At 48.1% G+C, this 22,512-nt stretch overlaps 1 protein-coding gene across 6 annotated transcripts in view; it reads left to right on the top strand.

Annotated features, from left to right (window-relative positions):
• The first annotated feature begins 991 nt into the window (after nt 1-991).
• The window catches only part of LOC142560842 (ATP-dependent RNA helicase DDX4-like), a 109,037-nt gene continuing 87,516 nt past the window's right edge, over nt 992-22,512 (top strand). For 3 of the 6 annotated variants that reach the window (XM_075673224.1, XM_075673225.1, XM_075673222.1), the window contains exons 1-3: nt 992-1,289; nt 15,871-15,906; nt 17,577-17,625. In XM_075673224.1, the coding sequence (XP_075529339.1) occupies nt 1,007-1,289; nt 15,871-15,906; nt 17,577-17,625 (368 nt within the window). In that variant the 5' untranslated portion in view covers nt 992-1,006. Of the gene's footprint in view, nt 1,290-8,918; nt 8,967-15,870; nt 15,907-16,833; nt 16,934-17,576; nt 17,626-22,512 lie in introns of those variants that run through there. The other 3 variants (XM_075673228.1, XM_075673223.1, XM_075673227.1) reach the window with 3 other exon arrangements.

Raw genomic sequence — 22,512 nt, 5'->3', positions numbered from 1 at the left:
TGATGAGAAGCATGATACTTGCGCCGATACATTTCGAATATAGTTTTCGAATAATGAATGGCCGCCGTCACAATTAATGTAATACGCTGTTCACAACTTGTAGTTATTAAAGTTAGCGAGCTTCTGTCACTGCACTAGGTTATGAGTAAGTGTTGTTCATTAAAAACACGAATGGAGCTTTAGAAGGAAACGAGTAGTTTCTTCGCATGCACAGGACTCTTCAGAGAGTACGAATGATCGCTGTATAGCCTGTACAGTATGGCTACCCAAGTGACGTAGCATGCTGCATTACGCAAGTGCTCATGTTTTATGTCTGCACTACGCCCGCATGGGTGATAACGTACCGTACTGTTGCTCCAAATTTATGTTTATTTGTACGCGTTTGACGTTTCGAAATACTCGAAAAGTATCCGAAAAATATTCGCATTTACGAATAGTGACTATTCGAGTCATTATTCGAAAGTTTCGAATTTTGTCACACCCCTACTTGAAATTGAACGCTCTCATACATGCGACAAACGCTAATTAGAGTAAGGGGGAAAATTACAAACGCAGCGGCTGGCTTCTTTTTCTTTCTTCTTCTTCTTCCTTTAGACATTTGGCACACGGGCAAAGCGAAAGTCGTCCCAAGGTTCAGAGGCAGAGACCTGTCCGAATTCTGCCCTTGTTTGAAGAAACTTTCGTCGTGAACAACGAACGTCGTGTAATTTCTCTCGAGGCACGCGCTCCGCAACGTCATCCTCGCACGCGTCCCACACCCACTGGCGACGCGCCACGTCCACCGCGGCCAAGAAACCGCGGCGTAATAGATGGACCTGCCACACGTGCGCGCACTCTGTTAAAAAGCTTGAAGCACATTTTAAGCAACAAACTTGGAAAAGGTTTGGCGTTTGCTGGTTTATTTCCCAACTCACAGGTGGCGCGGCAATCTGTGAGACATCAAATTACGGCCCTATTCCAGTGCAGCCCTTTCAAACGCGAGGTCCCCCCTGCGAGAGCACTGCAAATGGCCGTGCTTGTGGAACTCGGCGCACCCCACCGCGCCACGTCACGTCTCGTGCTCCGAAGTCCGAGCAGCGCACGAGCAGCTCTCGAGCCTTGCGCCGTTCCATTTCGCACCAGCAGCAGATGCGCCAGCCAGGCGTGTGGCGTCCGAGCGTCTGCACCGGCGCTGAATGCTGACGTGTCCCAGCAGGGATATCTGTCCGACATCGTGGGAACAGCGCTGGTCAGGGCACCGTCGCAGTGCGGAGACCGCGGCACCGAGCCGGGATTCTCCGACGGAATTGGCAAGTTTGCATCAGCATTTCTGCGTAGTTTTTTTCCGCGACGGGACCGCGCCGAAGGGTTACACCCAGGTCACACGGGTCGCTTTCGATCGCGATCGAGGCCGACCGGGTCAGAGTCTCTCTATCGCGATTGCCTACTTTGAGCAAGCTGCGGAAGGGAGCCAGCCACCGTCGAGAGATTCGATGCCTTTCGGACTCGATCGTGCTTAGAAAGGGCCCCGTGCGACCACGGGGTACGCGATGGAACGCTCTTGAGAACGCCCTCAGGCGACGGCTCTTTTTGCCGTCAAAGGCGCTAGGCGCGATTTAAGTCCTTGAGACACCACGACCGCGGGTCGACGAGGAAGGTACTCGTTGCTGCGCATTTTCTTTCTTCCCTTTATTTCTTTATATTTTCAGTCCGCTTCCGATGCCGGATGTCTCTTATCGGTCGCGTCCGCGCAAAGCGCACCACGGGTCTGTCGTGAATCTGTAATGCGCGACAGTTATAACAGCGAAGCGTCTTTGCCGCCTGTAAGCTTGTCTGGAAGAACGCCGGCTTGGGGACATTTTGTGTTCCTGCGTCCGTCGGACGCCTAGTGGCCGACCCTAGCGATCATATGGTGGCGTCCAAGGGCTAAATAAATAAATAAATAAATAAATAAATAAATAAATAGAAATTTAATTTGATAGCCACAAAATGCGGGCCTCGGGATGTCGATTTCGTTTCTTTGTTGCGACCAACAGTATCGAACGACTCAACACGGCCCCGAAGCTACATGCTCCGACGGCGATGCCTTTACACGCGCTCGGTATACGTGTTTCGGTGCCGTTGAGTCGCGTCCGTATCGCGTGGCTCAGCCAGATAATCGAAAATTACTTTCACTGTAATAATGTATGCGAACAGGAACATCCGCGCACGACTACTTGACGCGTCGATTAGTCGGGTTACTTGCCGAGTACGATTTTGGAAGCAGCGGCCGCGTGAGCCCGTGGCAGCGTAATGTCCCTCGATAATTTGAAAGTACTGCCACTCTTTGAACTCTGCCGCCGCCACGCGACCTCCTCGCCCCATTGCCTCCCCCTCCATCCGCGGAAAGCGGTCTTGTGCCCGTTTTCCTGTACGACGATTGGTCTCCCTGCCGTTGCCCTTGGAAACGCGGGGATCTTGCGTTTTGTTAGTGTTTTTCCGTTTTGTTCGCCATTTTTCTCCTCAGCTCGGCTAGCTCGGCGTAGCGCACGTTGTACGCTGTGTTTCTTGCTCTGTGATAGCGCTATGCCGTGCTGTATATATAGCAATATAACTGCAGCAACAAGCCTGAAGATGGTTATGCAGTTTTTTATGATACCACAAGGAAAGCCTGACGGCTTGCACAGGAAGCAGTGGCTGCCTAACATTGGCCGAAAGAACTTTGTTCCGGCAAAGAACAGTGTTATTTGCGAGGCGAGTCGTCTTTCTTATTGCTCGTATCAAAGCATCCCCTAATGCTGCATCTTTTAAATTCTTCCGGCCTGCTCAGCAGCGTTTCTGCTGCGGCAATTTGTACGTTGGATCAAAATGGGGTTGTCCTCGGTATACTTAATATTCTGCTGGTACTCCATCACCTCGCACGTCGCCCACTGTTGTTATTCAGCCGGAAATGCAGCACTACAGATTCTGCTTTCCGCTGGGAACATTTATGTGCCAAGATGCAGCCTCTCGATCGCACTTTTCGCGATCGTTAGGATCCGTTGCCTGTTGTAATGAAAATTGAAATAGCGACTTCTAGAGGAGCTATTTTCAGCTTACGTCGATGTTTGCGTCAGTCATACAATGAATGCAGGCCCTGGAAATTTCAGTGGCAAGTATACCCGTGGTATTGCAGGTGGTGAGCGCTAGCTGGTCCACATTGCGGTTTAAGTTTTAAGGCGCACGCCTTTAGATCTCTTTCAAGGTCTCGTTGTGAGCAGAAAATATCATGCGACCCAGGAAGGCCAGAAGCCACCTAAAGCATGTCCGGCCGTGTATAAGAGATTAGTGATTAGCCAAGTTAATGATTAGTGATTGAATAACATGGAGTAGGGAGGATTAAGGTTAATTAAGGTGGATTATAGGGTGTATTAAGGATGATTAAGCTGTATTAAGGAGGAAAAGGGTGGATTAATGTGGATGAAGATTAAGCTGGATTAGGGTGGATTAATGGGAATTAGGGTTAATGAAGAAGTATTAAGACCGATTAGGGTGGAATAATGGGGATTAGGGGACTAAGGGGTATTAAGGCGTATAAAGGAGGATTCAGTTGCATGAACAAGGATTAAGACATATTAAGGAGCATTAGGGTGGATGAAGTGGGTTAAGTTGTTAGGGTAGATTAAGGTGGATTAGCGTTGATGGAGGTGGATTAAGGTGAATTACAGTAGGCTTTCCAAGGCTTTGCATTCGCGTCTATTAGGCGATACCTAAGGGCACCTTGGAATTCCAAAAGTCCAAATCCAAAAATGGCGATCGCGATCAGGCCCTTTGAACGCGATTGCTTGCTGGTCTGCGCACTCTAGCGCAGTATTCTGAAAACGCTGAAAACAAAGGTGGAAGGCAGCTCAAGAAAGAACGTTTAAAAATATTTTTGTCAGCAATACAGTAAGCCGTTAAATTGAAATACTGTCCAAATTTAATCACATTTTGCAAATCTGAATTTGGAGCCAAGGCATTATGCAGTTCTTAGAGTTCCCGAAGTCATGGTTGCCGACGATCAGCAGACGATAACTGGGTCCGGATCGTTGGCCCGTATAGCAGCGACCACTGTTGATCGCGATCAAGAAATACGATGCGGATCGGCCCCAATCGCGATCAGAAGTGTGCGTGTGACACTGGCCCTTCGCCCTGGCAGCAACAAATAAATGGCAAAATCGATCATCGCTTACTTTCGTCTCACGCTGAGGACGAAGCATTAGGTATGTTTTGTCGTTACTCTGAGATCAGCTGTTTGTTTTCACGCTACTTTACTCCGTTTCGGACATCAGGGACAACGCTATGGAGGCTAGCGATGCCTTTTGCTGTGGCCGCGTCCGTACTGAAAAACAGTTCGATAATCTGATCGAACTTGTGTGAAACTTCTTTATTTAGGTTCAGTATTGAATGTAAAAAAAGTTTTAATAATTTGCAACAAACTATGGTGTACGGCTACCCAGTGCCCTTGTTTTAAATCAATTTGTTCTTCGTTGCGTTTCATTCTTTTTTTTTTTTAAACCCATCTCGTCGCGGCAGCCTCACGCCGTTGGCGCGCAGCGAAGCGCGGACGGAACGCGAGGTGTGACACTGCGTTTCGTCACCGGACTTGGTGCGTAGCTTCCACAGCGTTGCACCTGAAACGGAGTATAGGACTCTGCTCAGCTAGTATACTCTGAGCATAGGTGCCAATGAAAAAAATTCTAGACCATGCTAAAACATTCCCAATCCAGCTTTCTGTTGCTCAGTACCTGCTAGGTGAAAATATTGTTCCAATCCCGAAAGACCACGAAATGCGTAAAAGTGCCCCGTGACACTTTTCCGAATTTTGCGTTGTTTCTTTGATAATGACACTTTCGCTCTCAATATACTATTTAAGAAGTTTATCAATTAGTAATAACGAATTGTGTAGTTAGGGAAAAAAACAAAGAGTCGCCTGACTTGCTCCAAGCGACGTCATTCTGATCTGTCCAGCACACACACACACACACACACACACACACACACACACACACACACACACACACACACACACACACACACACACACACACACACACACACACACACACACACACACACACACACATGTTACGTGGGACACGCTGTGCATTATTTAATGGATCACTGTGCGGGTCGCGAAGACTAACCGCACGCGGAAACTTTGGCTCAGAGGCTTTGTTTCCGCGATTCGCGGGAATTCAGCTTCTTTCCGCAAATACCGCGTCCCGTAATCTTTGGAGCCTACTGCACTTTCTTAAATTATCTCTTTATTACTTCCTTTGGCGCCTTCCTTGATGTTCCAGCAGAGCGTTTTAATCAAGCAGGAGATGTGGTACCAGAAGAGAGTCGTGTTCCCCGCCTACGTGCGCTACGCTGGCTGAAGAGAGAGAGATAACTGATGGGAAAGGGCAGCACATCTGCTTCCCCGCACCACTCTGCGATGCGGGCCGAATGACGGAGCCATTAGCGGTTTGCAAATGGGCGTCCTCTCGGTGACACACCGCAGCTGGTTCTCGTTGCTGCTTTGGGCCCTCCAGACGATCGCGACCCGTAGCGTTCGCTTCACTGCACGGTTTAGTGACGCGGAGTATTGGGGAGGGCGTGAACGTTTCGGGAGAGGAGGGAAGCTCGGCTCCCCGTTCCTCGTGCATGCCCCCCCCCCTCCTCTCAAACACACCGCTTGACAAAGGGCTACCAAAAAAAAAAAAAAGAGGGACACGAGAAACGATCGCGGATGGTTGTGCGAAAAAGGGGACGAGCTGGTGGAGTCGGCGGCGTGGTGTTTGATCTGACAGGAAAACACGGCACCGGAGCAACCGGCTGACGAAGGACACAGCAGCGTTGGTATAGTGTCTTTTTTATGCTTTTTTTTTTTACTGGCGAACTCGGCGTTCTCAGGACATTCTTTTATTTTATGTTTATTTTTGTCGTACTGGTCGTTTCGAAACGCCTTGTAACGTGTACGAAACAGCCAGGACAAAAAAAAAAAAAAAACGCGAAGAAACATTGTGTTCACCCGTTGCCATTGATGCGCTGCTCAGTAATAGGTCGAGGGTTCGATGAGGAGCCTGCATTAGGAAAAACGCTCGCGCACCGTACTTTGGGCCCCCGCACACCACGCCTTCCAGCTGGTCAGAATTCGTACCAGCGTTTTCTTGCATGCCTCCCCGCCTCGTAATGCGAGCGAAATGGAAACCGCGTGACCTCGCGCCCAACTGCGCAACGCCGTGGCATCTGAGCTACCGTTGAATCAGCGTCCAGATAACATAATTATCAAGTAAAGACTGACGCCTCGCTTGAAGAGAGACTAAACAAGGAACGTTCTTTTTTTAACCTAACATCCACACTGAATAGATCAGCGCGAAACAGAGCGCTAGAAGAGACTCTCGACTTCTGTTTGCGCAGGTCTGTTTAAGTGTGCGTCACACCGACGCATGTAATGAAGAGGGAAGACAACCGATGGTCATTAGGGGTTACGGACTGGATTCCAAGGGAAGCGTAGCAGGGGGCGGCAGAAAGTTAGGTAGGCGGATGAGATTAAGAAGTTTGCAGGGACGACATGGCCATGACATTAGTACATGACCGGGGTAGTTGGAGAAGTATGGGAGAGGCCTCTGCCCTGCAGCGGGCTTAACCAGGCTGATGACACCGACGTGCCGATTCCGTCGAGCGCAATCCATGCGTGCCTGCTCGTATGCGCGCGGCCTCGTGGAACGTAGTGTGACCGCGCATCCATACGTTCGACAAAGCAGACTGGTAGGGCTATTTGGTATTGCGTGTTGATATTTTTAGCGCAAAGAAACTGTATGGTGTTATGCGTTACTCTATATGTGACTCTATGGTGCATCCGCGTTTGGTAACCACGACGCCGCCAGAAAGACCGCGACAGGGCGGTCGCGCAGCTGCTTCTACCATCTATCTCTTTAAAGAGCTCAGCTCTATGGTGATCGTCGGCGACGTTTTTTTTTTTCTTCCTTGCACACAGCCGACAGCACCGCGCGGCCGACGAGTGTCAACGATCGCAGAGGAGATAACAAGCAGCACGCATCCCTTTTTTTTTTTATTTCCCCCCCCCCCGCCCCCACCCCCACCCCTGAACCTTTCCTTGCCTACCGTCCCATGGTTTGACATTGGTCGAACGGCGGACGGTCGCTGGTTGGGTTCTCACCGGGGAAAAAAAAAAAAAAAGAAAACGCGTCCCGCATCGCCATTCGAACCTCCGTCCGCGAACGCAACATTGCTGCGCGACTGTCAACTCGAGGCACTGCGCGTGTATTCGCGGGCTTCTTTCCCGCTCGGAAAAACAGTTTTATGCAGCACGTATCGAGCAAGAGAAAGCTGTATCGGGAGTTCATGTTGCTCTACAATTTTCTCACGGTCACTTTTCATCTAATTGTAATGTTTGAGTTGATTAAATGAGAGTAACTACGTACTTAGGTGGAATGCAAAATAAAGAAAATACATAATCTAAATCATATCTGCGGAAAACAATATTACCTCGGTGCTGTCCACCTACGTGGCATTTGCATACTTAAAAATCTCGGTGCACGATAGTCGGGACACCCTGTGTGGTTCACAGGGGCAAATTTTGGTGAAAATGATTTCTTACGTAGACGTGGGCAGCCGGGGACTCCGGAAATATTTTGAGGTGGGGCCAAAAGCTGAGGAAATGGGGCGAGGTGGGGGGAGGCGTCGGCCCTGGGAATGCAGTGCTTCCTTGCAGTGGAACCTGCGCGGAGCTCACGCTATGATGCGCGCAGATACAGAGTCGGGGAGAGTTGGTTCACCATTGCGGCCGTGTAAACGCGCCTAATTAGAGACAAGGACGGAAGGAAGGACAAGAAGGCGCATCTAGCCATGACCATAATAATAAAAGTTGATGAGTAGTAAATTCGGTAATACTTTAGTAGACTACGACTACCACTGTCGGCAGGAAGTGTTGCGTGTACGCAGCGAGGATCTTTTCAGAGCCGATTTCGCTGTGTTGTCAAAGCACGGTAAATGGTTGCAGCTGCGGTCGCGCCTATTTTGTTTATTAAACAACAAATTACGTATATCTACAACCATCACGACAGTGAGTACCACGTATACTTGGCGGACTATAGTCCCAAAAAATATACGGGAATTGTCTCCGCCTCTCCCCGTGTTTTTTTTTTTTTTCTCTTTTTCTTCTTCATTTAGAAACGGGGCAACCACGTACGGACGTGGTAAAAACAAAAAAAACACGAACGTAGCGATTTTTTCTTTTTTCGCCCCCGTCTCCCCCTTAATCTATGTATGTATTTATTTACTTATTTCATATACCCTTGTTAATGCGCGTCGTCTGTTTCATACGGGCGTCTGCCGAGTTGGGCTCGTCGGTTCCCGACGAAGAGAATAAAAAATAGCGCGTAAGGCAGGACCGAACCTGCAGCAGTGTGTGCCGACATTTGCTGAGACATAGTTACTAGCGCTATCAAGACTAACGGAAGAAAAAGTTGCGACAGGACAGAGGGCTGGACTTCAACTGACAAGCTTTATTCCGTAAAAAAAGCATACCATGCAAGAAACCACCGTATGCTGCTCAAATGAATGCGCAGGCGGACGCGTAAACGAACGTGCCACGTAGGGGAAAACCACATGTGCAACGAAGGCGCCCGCAGCAAGTCATTACAAAGCATTGATCAGGTTCTTCTCAAGGTACACCACGTCTTTATCAGTGAGTGCCAGGGATGGAGCGCTTACATTTTCATCAGCAGCTCTTGAAATGCACCTCAAATACTTCCCTATCTAACTTGTCCCAACGTCTTTTTCCGCTAGTCTCGTTAGCACTAGCAACTATGTCTCTCGGCAGCTCGACCAGGGGGCAAGCAGTGCAATCCGGTGGTGCAGTTCGGCTCGTCGACGCGTCTCAACGGCCTTGGCCGCCCCGTCGTCGTGCGCCCGCGGGCTGAAGCGGTCGAGTTCCAGACGGCGCGTACTTCGCGTTGTCCCCCCTCGGCACCGTCGAGGGTGAGAACACCGAGCTGGGGTTAAAGAACCTCCCTTTCCTACCGGAGTTTACTTCTTCTTTTTCCCCCGCCGAAGGAGGTGCTTATCGCTAGTTTGGACCACGTGCTGTGTGCTACACGAGCTCTTCGCGTTGTATGCCTCCTCTCGTCGCGTAGTACGAAAAGCCGTCGAGTGAGCGTGCCGCGCGATGCTGTTCGCTGAGCCTTCAAGTAATCGGCGCTCCTTCCTTCATTTAAAAGAAAAGTTCGGGGGGGGGGGGGGGGTAGCGGGTGGTATATGAAAGTACGCGAGCGGAAAGCACAGGAAAATACACCCTAGTCGACGACAACCTAAGCATTCAAAGGTCACACGTACGCCCTCCGACTCGAACACAATATGCATATAGATGCACCAGCCAATTAGGTTCACCTATATACTTACCTGACGTCGAAGCGGTTTCACGATGAAGCCCGACCGTATAGGCAAAGTTTGTGCGTGATGCTGGTATCGCTGCCCAACCAGAGGTCGAAACAACTAGCTTTTTATTTTCGAATTAGCTTAGCATTTACATTAGCAGAAACAACTAGCTTTTTATTTTCGAATTAGCTTAGCATTTACATTAGCAGAGCAAAGTCATGAAGCTATGAGCGGTTCAAGTTGGCTATGTTCTCTTTCCGAGGGGACGGGCAAGTGCATTGCGTTTTTGTGTGTGCATATAACTGCTTGCCATTATTAGGCTATCACCGACTATAGACACCCTAAATAACTTAAAGCAGCACCTTTTCTGCGAGCCAGTTTCGGTGCCGGTTTTCGTAAGGCATATGCGTCGTGACGTCATCACGCAGAGCGTGGTCACGTGGGAGGACGGCGTCGGAGAAGCAACGTTTTCGCACCCGCTCGGCGGTCTTGCATTAGAGTTTTAGTTTAGGGGACTCAAACGGCTTGCGTACGCAAGAACTAGGGGCCGCGGTACTGCGCATGCAGAGACACCTACGTCTGGGTCTGCGCATGCGCACTTGCTACGTCTCCGCTACCAGTTTCGGCGGAGCTGACTACCGACGACTCCTATAGGAGCGTGCGAATATTCGAAGCTCGAGTCAAATGGTTAATGCTCGCAACGTGAATAGTGTTCGAATGTGCCGCATCGCCAAATGTGCTCAAACAAAAAGTTCAAGGTATGGTTCTGTTCGTTTCTATTTCTGAAAAATAAACACCGTGCAAATGTGTCAAGTGGACAGCTTACGCAGGGCGTGCAGAGGCAGAGCCGTATGAAAGCGCGCCGAGTACCCTAGCCTAGGATCTAGGCGACACTGTATACGCACGGAAGCGGTCACACTTCAAACCAACATTTCTGTGCCCACCCTGGAAGGTTTCCTCGAGGTCGAAGGGTCTGATCCCGACCGCGGCAGCCGCATTTCGACGGGCGCGAAATACAAAAACGCTCGTGCACTTAGATTTAGGGTCACGTTCAGGAACATCACGCTGTCAAAATTGATCTGCAGTCCGCCACTACGGCGTGCCTCGTAATCCGATATTGTGGTTTTGGCACGCACATCCCCATAATTCAATTAGAGTTTAATACTTCTGCCACGATGCGATGTGCCACGTGAGGCAATGGATATGCTCAACCTTCTCAGAGGTTATGAAATATGGCGCACAACAATGCCTCAAGCAAACACGTCCCCCTGTATGTTCTGAAGTGTATACGCAGACGGACAGCAGTGGTACACGCAAGGCAACGTTTAACATCAACTCACCGTGCACTCTCGTGTTGGTCTAAACGTTGATAAGATTAAACATTCGCCGTCAACATCATCGCTAATGATCGTCAATCAAAGGAAACAGCGCAGAAAGCATCGTTGACATCGATTCCCACAGCGCGTGGGATCCGCATATTTCTTTCTCACCAAAGCAAGCCTTTTCTGTCGAAAGGATTTACATGCTCGGCATTCGGGAAGTGCATTGACTAATTATTGCACCGCAAGAAAATTTTTACCCTTTGGGCCTTTCTCTTACCCAAACAACAGTCGCATCATCGATCTTGCTTGCGTTTCCTTTCTTGGAAACTCCGCTCTCGCCACTTGCCTCCTGTCAAGAATGCCATGTCACACTGATAAGGCGCGTGCCGTTCGAGACCTTGGAAGCACGGACGCGCCGCGTGCCGTTAAAGATAGGAAAATGCAAGCGGGACAACGTACGCCCCGCGAAGGGCGCAGACACGTGGTGCTTATAATAAAGTCCCAAAGCAGTATGCAGACTACTAGAGACGCCACTGTATAGGAGGCAGGGGCGGGGGGCATTAAAAATACACTAACGGCAAATACTAACTCGGCGTGGACTGCTGAGATGCTATTCCAGAAACCTCGCAAGGCTTGTTTCGCGCCAGGAAAAGGCTTGGTTTGCGATAAAATCGCATCTGAAGGGTCGGAATACCTGCATTGCAATTCAAGTTTCCCGCCACCCAACCAGGGAAGTGGTGGCGCTGCATACGCCCTCACCCTAGTGTTCCTGTATATGCTCCCGCAGGGAGCAGAGTTGCGCATAGGTCCGCCGTCGTGATCCAGCTCTGCAGCGAAGCCACTCCTCGTGCGCGCAGGAGCCAAATGCCGCGCGGTGTTCGGCATTTTTCTCTAGTGGTCGCGAGCTACAAGCGCCAATTGTTCGCAGGCGCTTAGCAAAGGGCACTTCTTAATACAGGCTACGCTCGAACGAGTCATTCGTGCAGTCGTAGCGGGTGGGTTTCCAACCAACCGAAACTTTGTATGTACCTTTGTAAACACGCATATACAAACACACACATGAACGTACAAATAGGGGGTAGGACCGCCTTCCATTCCCCAAAATAATATACTCCCGTGGCTCGAACAGCTCCAAAGTTCGCTCGCAAACGCGCAGTACGTTGCCACAAAACGCGGTGCAATGATTTTCAGCATGTATATGAAGTTGTCTTATCACTGTCAGAAAGCAAGAAATGTTTTAAAGAGTGTTTAAAATTTCACACACGTAAGGTGGCCACTTAGCGCATATTGGCTGCCGAAACCAGCCGATTAATGACCGTCGCCAAGAGAGCTATCGTGCCTGCCGTTATGTCAGTGACCGTTAACAGAGCGTCATTTATCACTAACCATCGTTCACAACAGCTGCACGTTTTCGATACATGCGGTGCAGACACAGATTTAAGCGCATTTCAAATGTTCACATGCGCGCATTTTAAGCAAAGCTTGCTTTTACGATTCATTCATACCGCAGACTAATCAGCTATATAGTAGCAGCAAATCTGCAAGTACAAAAAGATTCAAGTTGCAAGAGCTTCTAGATCAAATTTATTTCATACAAGGGAATGCAGGAACGGCTGCTGGCAGCAGGCCAAGTGTGCTGGTTCTTGGAACCTTGGGGGCAGAATTCAAAGAAACTGGAAAGGCAACAAGCTATTAAGAGTAGGTTATTTTTATTGCACTAATCACATCAAGATGGCAAACTTGCAGAGTAATTATTCACACAGTGCAGACTGTAATCTGACAACACATTTTTCTTGATCTCTTACCACTCGGAAAAAAGCCAGTAGTTGAAGACACTGTATCAAATCAATGAAATCACTGAAGCAGCTTTTGGCCAAAAAGCCAGTTTACAAAGCTTTGTGACCTATCGCATCAGAGGCAAGGAAATTTTACGTCATTGAACAGTGCATTCACTCCACTCCCGCCCACAGGAAACAGCATTCACCAAAGCACAACGTAGATTCCTAGCGTGTTTAAATGAACGACAAGTTTTTGTTCCACTGGCCGATACATGATGTTCACAAGCTAGCACACATACAGTTGCGGCTTAGCTTCTATGGCAGCAATTAGTTAACAAAATAAATAAGCCTGTGCACTTCAAGACAATAAATTGACTAGAATCAATTTTACTGTTCTCAAAACTTCCCACGGAGAAGGAATATATTACAATTATCACAGCTCGAGAGCTAATAATGCATATGCCAACTTAGCACCCGTTTTATCCTTGTTCCCTAGTGTGCTTTCTGCAACGATGTCCTAGCTCTTCAGAAATTGCGGTTGACGAGAGAGGTACATATTACTCATTTCAATTTTAAACTCTGAAGGGTGCATTCAAACTCAAGAAGCCCAGACTTGTTAGCAACAACACTCACACTATAGTATCAGTGTGTCTCCAGCTAGTTTGCTTGGCTGAAGCATTTACTCCTATGGCTGACTTCCGTGCGGTTTGTGCAGTGTGGTGCGCCGCTCCCCGTCATACTGGAATACAAGTGCCAGTACGATGTGTTTCGTATCACTTCACCAAGGTCCTTGACTTCACATCGTCGAATACCGTACCTGAAACCCGCAGCTGCTCCTCTCAACGCACGATCGACGGTCCGCTGATTGCAATGGCGATGGCACTGACGGAAACGACAAATTCGCATGAGTTGGCGATGCGCCCGTAAAGTTGGCTTCGCAGCGGCGCGGATCATTTGACGTCATTTTTCGCGCTCGGCCAATAGCGGTGCGAGCGGCGCCGGAAAAGGTATGCGCAACTCTGCTCCCTGCGGGAGCATATACAGGAACACTACCTCACCCACCGACGCCCTTTGCTATTTCTACCTTTGCTGCCGTCGGAACGACGCTGGACACACGGCGGTATACGGTGATTTGCACTAGAGTTACTGCACATACCATACCAAATACCTTTGGCAGCATATACAGTGACTCTACTCTACTACATAGCATATACAGTAACTCTAACTCTACTACTACTACTACTACTACGCGCGGCCATGGAGAAACCGAGTCGTGACAGAGCGGCGGATTCGCCGCTGCAGCCACTTCATGTTCAGGTGGTGTGCACTGTTCGGGCATCCCGCAACGTCCAAACCAGCGCGGATAACGAAACTATGCTGAAACGCGAAAGCGCGGGAGTCGCAGAGTCGTGCGAAAATGAAACCTTTCGACCGCCCGCGTCGTTGTCAAGGCTATAATATAGAGAGCTTTAGATTAGGGGGAAGCAAGCGTTGAGGCCCCCCTAATCTAAAACTCTCAAATGTCAACCAGTTCTTTTTTTTTATTCTTTTCTGAAAATGAAATAGCAGTGCTGGACAAGTAGCATTTTCTTTACAATTATATTTTTATGGCGCGTGGTTGAGTACTGCGCGAGAGAATTTAAATGAGTGCCTTCGTCATCGGGCAAGTACTCGAATGTCCCGGGAGAGCCTAGTCGTGTCCTGCGTTGACCTCCATTTCTCGATCACTATAAGGCTCTGTTCGCGGTGACACTGACGCTTTATTCCCGAGCACTACTCTGTCACTTTAGCTTGACTTAAAGGGCCGCTAAAGGAAAACAATAAATCAGTTTGGACTGATAAAGCATTGCTTGAGAACTCTGCCGGCGGTCATTTCAAAATAATAGTTTGAATACTAGATGAGAAAATGGAGGTTAATGCACCAATATTTGAATTTCGCGCCTAAACCCCTACGTCGGTACGCCAGTGTGACGGCAGGGATTCCGAAGCATGTTCTTGTATTTGGGCAGCGTTGGCTCAGTAAAGGTTCCCCAAACTTGCCATGTCTAATATTTGGTCCCTTTAGAACACTACACAGTCATTCTGTACCACTAAATGAGTAAATAGGCCCTAGAAGATGCTGGGGAAATTAATGACGTCACAGCGGCCTGGTGCGGGAACTTCAAGGAGGCGTCGCCGCCAGTATTTCACTTTTTGCGCTTTTTCTTGCTAACTAAGCGTCTTATCGTGGTAAGATTGGTGTTTGTGCTGTTGTAGAAGGGTAATTTAATGATGCAGAAGAAATCATTTTTTCTATTTAGTGTCCCTTTAATGTTTGTCTTTGGTGTTTGACCTCAACGAGGCCCGGTAACTTAGTGGGCATACTATATGGCGTTATGCTGCCGGGGGTTCCGATCCCAGCCGCAATTTGCGGGGGGGGGGGGGGGGTCGAAACACAATAACGCTTATTGCGTATATTTACATTAAAGTTGGTGCGTGCACCTTAATCAACTCCAGGTGGTCGAAATTAACGCGGAGACCCCCACTACGGGGTGCCTCACTCTAATCGGATCGTGGTTTCTGGCACGTAAAACCTCATAATTTATATTTCCCCCCCCCCCCCCCACTCCCTGGCGTTCCTTAACACGCAGCTAAAAGTGAGTACACCAGCATCGTTGCCCAACTTCGCCCCCACGGCTAGGATTGAACCCGCGACCTCGTGGCCGCGGGTTCCATATAAGCCACTATAAGCTCCCGCGTCCTGGAGGGGGGTCAAAATTATTCCGGAGTCCTCCACTATGGCGATCTCGATTTCTCTATCGCCGGTGACTACATTTTGCGAAAGCTGCGGGAAGGAGCGAATCGTGGTCGAGAACTTTGACCCCGAACGAGGTCGACCGAAAGTGGCCCCCCGTGTGAACCGGGGTTTTACACGCAGTCTGTTCGAAAGAGTCTCTGGAAGTACAACTTGTCGCGACGCATCTGGGGCGATTGGCGAGTGTTTTGACGGCTGCCTGTGCCCTATGAAGGCACGAGCCCTATACCGCATACTGTCTGTGCATTGTTTACTACACCTATTGACCGTTACGTCCACTGGAAGTGTGACAGATAATTACCACGCCTCCCCACTTAAGGAGGAAAGTCTGAACGTAATATGGAAAGCCAGAAAAAACAAAACAAGAAAAGATTGCAAGAAAGAAATCGACCAGGTGCGATACACTTCAGTCTCGTTAGTAACTCCAAGATGCAACGGGAAATCTTGCAAAGCGTTGGCATCCTCAAGTGCGCGAACGAGATTTTACCTTGAAATACGCTCTCCTAATATGTTGTGTTATAGCTGTTTTCGGAAACAGTTAACCTAAGATGCTGAATTATTTCTGTGCACTGCGATATCTGAATTGCTTTCACCATTTTTTTTTTCACGAGCAGGAGACCATCATCACGGCGGCCAAGCGCTCTGTTCTAGTAAGTACATATTCGGGACGTTGGAAAAAGCGTGTTCTACATGCAGACACAGTGGCATAGCCGGGGGTTTCTCTCTGCACTCGGCCAATTGACTCGGCGCGATTATGTGTAAGAAAGGAGTAGATAAACATACAGAACCACAGATGGTGAAGCCTGAGAACACTGGCTCGTTCATTACGTCAGCAGATGCAAGGGCGGTATTCTCGAACGATCACTTTGGGGGTACTACTTTCGCGAGATTTACAACGGCTGCGAACGACATTTTGGGCACAGCGCCCAGGAATGCTGCCGCATGTGAACGCCGACGTGTCCCGTGGAAAATCGCATAGCGACACTTGCGACTGCAGCGACTTCTTTCGCTTATCAGTCGCAGCGTGTGAAACAGCCAGGCGAAAATGAAAGTATTCGATACCGAAAGCGATCGTCCCACCCACAGGTCCACCCAAGAAACGCTTGCCAAGACAGAGCGCCGGCGCTGTATCGATTTCGAACTACCATCATAGAATAAAGAACGAACTTCTACCATCACGAAACGCAGCCTGTTGTGTACAGCTTGATCAATCAGTAGTAGAGAAATCAATGTCTGCATAAAAACAACGTACTTCGAAAGCCGTAGCTCGACGCCGCCGTGGTCACTGTCACTTCGCCATACTTCACCAGAGCTTCACACCGTTTTTATCGACATCTGCTTGGATATCCTACATAACAAACAGGCACGTCAACGCGTGCTCTCTCTCTGTGAAATTCGTACGGTTTAGAGTGTGAATCGGACCTGCCGGCGTGGAGCATATTCCTTCCTCCGCCATGGACGTCTGCCGCCAATGACCATAACATAGATCCGTGCTGGAGAAGTTAGCGCGACATCCACGACTGTGCCTCGGCACTTTTCCTTTAGGCTGGTAGCTAGCGCCTCTGGCGGCGACAGGTGCGCGCTCTCTGACAGCCATGTGATCGCGATCTCCCGCCAGTGGTGCGGCAAGTGCGTTCGCGCTCGCACCATTTTGCTACACGGAGGCTGACCACTACGGTGAGTTTGTGTCTGACGTTGCGTACGCGCATTTTTCATCTAATTTGTAACGCGTCGTGAAGTGTTGAATTTCTCGGCATTGCGTTTTTGGGCAATTTTTATTGGGGGCTGTTGTTTTTTACAAGCTGGTAATGCGTCCGCGGCCTGTCAGAACAAACGCTAGGCCTCCGCCGTTCTCTGACCATGGATACCTTCACTTTCGTTCTAGAGCCTTCGGAATAAAGTAGGGGCTAACGTGCCGCCTTAGGTGCGTCGTTATTGACAACATTTGCACTGCGCAAAGCGTACGTTATTTTTCACTTTGGTCTAATGTCAGCTACTTGAAGGGCGAGCTGTTTTTCCGCGGACTTGTCAAAAACGCAACACGTGGTTCGGTGTAGACGGTTATTTTATTGTGTTTCGTGTTCTTTGTTGTTTTGCATTTTGCAACCGTTATCGCGAATCCGAGTTGACGACATTGTAACGCCCAGTTCCTCTCCAGTCGCATGATAATTGTTTTCCTACGTCAAGCTTAAGAAACGCGCAGCGTTTTTTTCTACGCTCTTTGTTGTCGAAGCGCTGCCTTGTAAACCATTTACCTGTCACTACGAGACGCGTTCCGTTTCTTTTTAATAAACGCAATTTTGTGCATTATTTGTTGCAGGAGGCTTCATGGCCGAAGCTATGGCTGGTTTTACGGCAGGCGGCTTTGGGTAAGTCAACTGAACGTTTCGAAAAATCTTTTCACTTGCTCTGGGTCGCAAACGCGGCAGCGGTATTCGTATCTTTGTTTTGCAACGCTTCCTCAAAGCAGGAAGTTGTGTCTACCGTCATTTTTTTTTCTTTTCGTCGCAGTCGGTTTTGCGATTGTCAGAATCGCGACTCGTTTTCCCTTGCACGGCGCACTGTTTCAGACGGTGTGGCTGATTCGCCATTTGCCGTCGGCCAAGCCGGAAGGAGCGCTCGTGGTTTCGGAATCGCCCGGTTGCAAGAATGAATGGATGGAAGCGTGAAAAATGGCTAGAACGTACTGTTCATGCCCCGCCGTGGACTTTGGGGCATGAGAGTCCACGGCGGCAGTTGTCTGATTGGAAAACGCGTTTGCGGCGCCATTCCGAGAAGCGCCCGCCCAGGTGTATTCGTGCATTGAAGCTGACGCCCGGTAAACGTGATCCGTTTACCGTTTACAATAGATGCATGCAGCATCTATTGTAACCTTCTCGAAAACCATGAAGCGGGAGGTGCGTGACCGACATGTTGACTCGGTAGGCACACTGGAACTGTCGCGCTTGAAGCAACGCAAGCCGCTGTTCTCAAGGAAACATCCGTAATAGCCTTGTAAGGGTCAGTGGCTGCCGGTATTACGGTGGCGCTAGCGATAGGAGAGCGCAGTGGTTCGTTCGGGTCAGCTGTGTAGGTGCTGTGCGAGCGTTAAATCAATTTCGGATGTTCTTGCCGTCGTTTGTTGCAGCTGAATAATGATGCATATCGGTGTGCGCTGGTCGCTGGTCCTTGAGTAGCGCGTTTTGCCTTTTATCGGGCTGCATTGTAGTGTATAGCATGCAAGGGGTACTGTGTGGACTACTGCATTTGCGTTTTTCCTTTGCAATCTTACTGGTACGCCCGTGGACCAAGGGCCACCTTTCCAAAGTTAATTATTTCGTTTTAATAAAGTTGCATATGTGTGAGCCAATGCTCTTTCTGCTGCTGCTTGTGGTGGTTCAGCGGCATCAACGGCATACCATAAACTAATTTTGAGAAAACTATATATGGGAGGTGTCATAGCACGTGCAAGGATGCGGTGCAAGGCCTTACCAATGCCATCGATTTCTGCTGATTAACAGCAATTTTTTTGCTGCTTTAGAATTTAGGCTCATTCTGTGATAAGGTAACTTGCGAGAAATTTTGCCCTTCGAGAACTGACGATAACCTTGCAAAGGACAGTAAAGAGTTAGCTGCATTGAGCAAGTTTATTAAGGTAAGGAGTAAATAATTCCTGAAGCAGGATTGACAACAGCAAAATGTTGTAACAGTGCAAACCTGTCACATTTTGCTGTTGCTTGTATTTCTTTGTTAGTACAGTGCTTATGTATCCCGCAGATGGTGTGCACTCTTGGAGCTTTTAAATGATTGTACTTGCCCTCTCTCAAGCTCCTGAAGCATTCACAGGATTTTTCGCTTTAATAAAAGTTTGCAGTTTAGCAGGTGTGTGATTAGATTTCTACCGAAATGCTGCACATTGTGCAAAAATGCACAAGGGAGAAGGTGCTGGCAAACATTGTGCAGCCTCTTTCAGAGTACTGTGCTCAGTTTCCTGCTTATCGGGTAATGGTGCAAAAGCTAAACAAGTAATGTAAGTATCATACCCGTCATTCGGTGAAAGGCTGCCCTGTCATACCCTGTTTGGTGACAGACTGTGAATGGAACCATCGATAACATTCCAGAAACTTCCAATACATGCGGGAGAGTCCTATCGCATTTGTTGGGCGGTGAAATGTGGTCGCCTGATAAACAAGTACACGTGTCAATATGTTCTGCGGTGTTTTTAGCTCCATATGTCGAAAATACAACTTGCGGACGTGAGGTTTTTGTCAAATCAGATTTGTGCTTCCTGCATGCAGCACACTGTTTAGTGTGCCATTGCCGCTGGTTGCGGAAACCTGTCTCTTTTCTCGGGTGGTAAATAGGTTCAGATCTGGGATGCCTTCTACATAATGAATACATCATACTTTGAGACATAGCAGCTTGAGACTTTAATGTTACCTTGCACTGTGTGATGCATGCCACACCATCCATGTGTGGCCATTTTTGGTCTATAATGGAAATGATCAGAGAAGTGCTCTCACACTTCTGTGGCGTTGCCCGCTATGTGTGAAATTCATTAAGATTACGAAATTGGTGTTGCAGCACTTAACCCTGGGGTTGAATTCTGTAACAGTTCATTTCCTAAATTCCTTCTGCCTTTTATTGTTTGGTTATCACTGTTATCTCTGGATTTGGCTAGTTGCTGCAGAACAATGTCCTGCTCACACTAATGAGCACACACTAAGGAGGCATCTTTGTTGGACTGGAAATTAGACCTATTGCTTTTGATTGTACTTGTGTGCGTGAATTCTGCTTTCTTTCAGCCAGTAGTGTGTGCCTCCAGATGTTTCTCTTCTGCTTCAAAAATTTCGGTTCTAAAGTAGGCATAGCTAAAATGACTGAAAACTTAGCGGGTCTGTTTGGACTCGTGGTGTAGTTTAAAGGCAGGAGTACAAAACACGGACACAAAGACAACACTAGCAACGGTTATGAGCTCTGTCAATTGGGCGTTGGTGTTTGTGTTCTCGTTCATGTTTTGTACACCTGGCCTGTCTGTACCTTGGAGTGTAGTTACACAGCCAGGTTGCATACATAATGATAGGGAACCAGCACTGGCCAGGAGGTGCTATGGCAACTTGAGTGTGCAGCTGAATGTGCTGACACAGTGGAGCAAATGTACCATGAAAATACGCATTTTTAGCAATAACAAATGTGCGCCTGTATCAACGCTAATGCCAGGTGGAATTGGGCTTGGCCTGTCTGAGCGTGCGTGCTCCTACCTTGTGTGGCATGCCAGTGCTTGCAGTGAATTTGCAATTTCTGAACTTTTCTCTGCCCGCTAGGCTGCATGTTACAGCACTGGTACTTGTGTGTGAAGTTTCAGCGCTGGCTGCTCATTCTGATTGTTCATTCAGCAGACGACTTCCATTACAAAATTTTCAATTTGGTCAGTATTTGGGGATAATGTGATGCTGTTGTAGACCTGGCATTAGCTTTCTGCTTTGGGCAGGCCTAGGTCTGTGCAACCTAGCAACTTATACAGTGGTGCAGCTGCTGTGCTAATAGCGCCATCTTGTGTTGGGCTGCTAAGCATGAGGTCGCGGGATTGAATCCCGACCACGGCGGCTGCATTTCGGTGGTGAGATGCGAAAACACCTGTGTACTTGCATTTAGGTGCACGTTAAAGAAGCCCAGTTGGTCCAAATTTTCGGAGTCCCCCACTATGGTGTGCCTCAATCGGATAGTGGTTTTGGCATGTAAAACCCCATAATTTAATTTTGCCATCTTGCACCACACCTTTAAGTTCTGCATAATCATAACAAACCTTTTGGGAGCAGGACACAAGGACAGGTTTGTCATGGCGTTTACGATAAGGTTTATTATAGATACGCACCACTAGTCTGTCAATACATGCTGCTGAATCTGCAAATGTTAAATAAGTGACATTTGACTGGATTTGCACATTCAGTGGCAACCACAGTCATAACTGAGCGTTTGCCAGGGTTTACCTCTGGAATCCAAACCTAGGCAGTGCCTTTGGTGTGTAGGTGTTTGGTTGGTGCACAGTAACCTTGGCTGCAGGGAAGATCAAGTTCTGTGCTGTACAGTGGATGTTTATACGTCTTGTGTGTTTGCTGATATGCAGGTCAGATATTTGAGCTGGTGCTCTGTTTGTTAGGTTATCAGGAAGAAAGGGCCTGGTGTTAAGCTGTGCACACCAAGCTGTGATGAACATGTAATGAAATTAAGCTTTTGTAATTACAGATTACTCACTTCTCCTTTGCTTTTGCAGTGATTATTGGATATATATTGAAATGTTTTCTGGGGGCTCTGTAGGCTTTGTAAAATTTCTGCATTCCTTTTTGTCACTCGCTTTTCCTTTTCATATTGCCATATTAATCTTATTGCCCGTTTGCAGTACTTAGCAATAGCCATTCTGTTTCAGTGCTGACCAGTAGCATAGAGAGGGCACAGGGCACCCTCCCCCTTAAAACAAATTTATGGCAATGCCACTAACATAGTTTGTGTTTATATTTTGCTTTCATATATTCTGTTCTACTGATGCATGATCTGTACCACTTTGCTATGACCCCTATAGTTGGCGTTGGTAGTACTTCAAATGAGTAAAATGCTATTGGAATTGCTAGTCTGTATAAATAAGCAAAGCCAAACCATTTGCACAGAAGGTGTGGTTTGAAAGCTTGGAACAAACTGATATTCGAGTGCCTAGCTATGAATCTCATCATGGCGAATAGACAAAGCAGGTCATTAACCCCATACTCTGTGTCACGAACTCTATGCAGTGTAGTGAGCTTTAGCATCATTAGCCAACTGGAATAAAGCCTGTAAAAGTTTCAAAAGCTAATTAACAACCTTTAAAACGCTGCTGATTGCTGTGGGGGCTGGACTTGTGGCCGGAAGCTCTTTCCACCTGCTGAGCTTTTCCTAGCATGTTCCAACACCATAGACGGAGATGTGCATTGCCAGGTTGACAATGTGTAATGGTGTCAATAACTCATTATCGCTTCTAATGTTTTGTGGACATCATTCTTACTTTGCAAAATGAAAGCTCAAATTTAATGCAGCCCACAATGTGCAGATAATCCAGCATCTGTTTTCAGTTACCTGTTGAGGTGTGCAAAAGTCGGTATTTTATTTGCATGGGCGACACACTTGCTGCCACAGCAGAATTACTGACAGCATTACCACCTTTTGTGAAGGTATAAACCTGAAATGTGTAGCAGAGGTGTTTCGCATTTCGAAGTGCGCTGCAGATTGCCAGAAGTGATGCTGTG

The sequence above is a fragment of the Dermacentor variabilis genome, chromosome 10, assembly GCF_050947875.1.
Source record: "Dermacentor variabilis isolate Ectoservices chromosome 10, ASM5094787v1, whole genome shotgun sequence".
NCBI classification, from domain to species: Eukaryota; Metazoa; Arthropoda; class Arachnida; order Ixodida; family Ixodidae; genus Dermacentor; species Dermacentor variabilis.
This window is presented reverse-complemented; position numbering and strand designations above follow the sequence as displayed.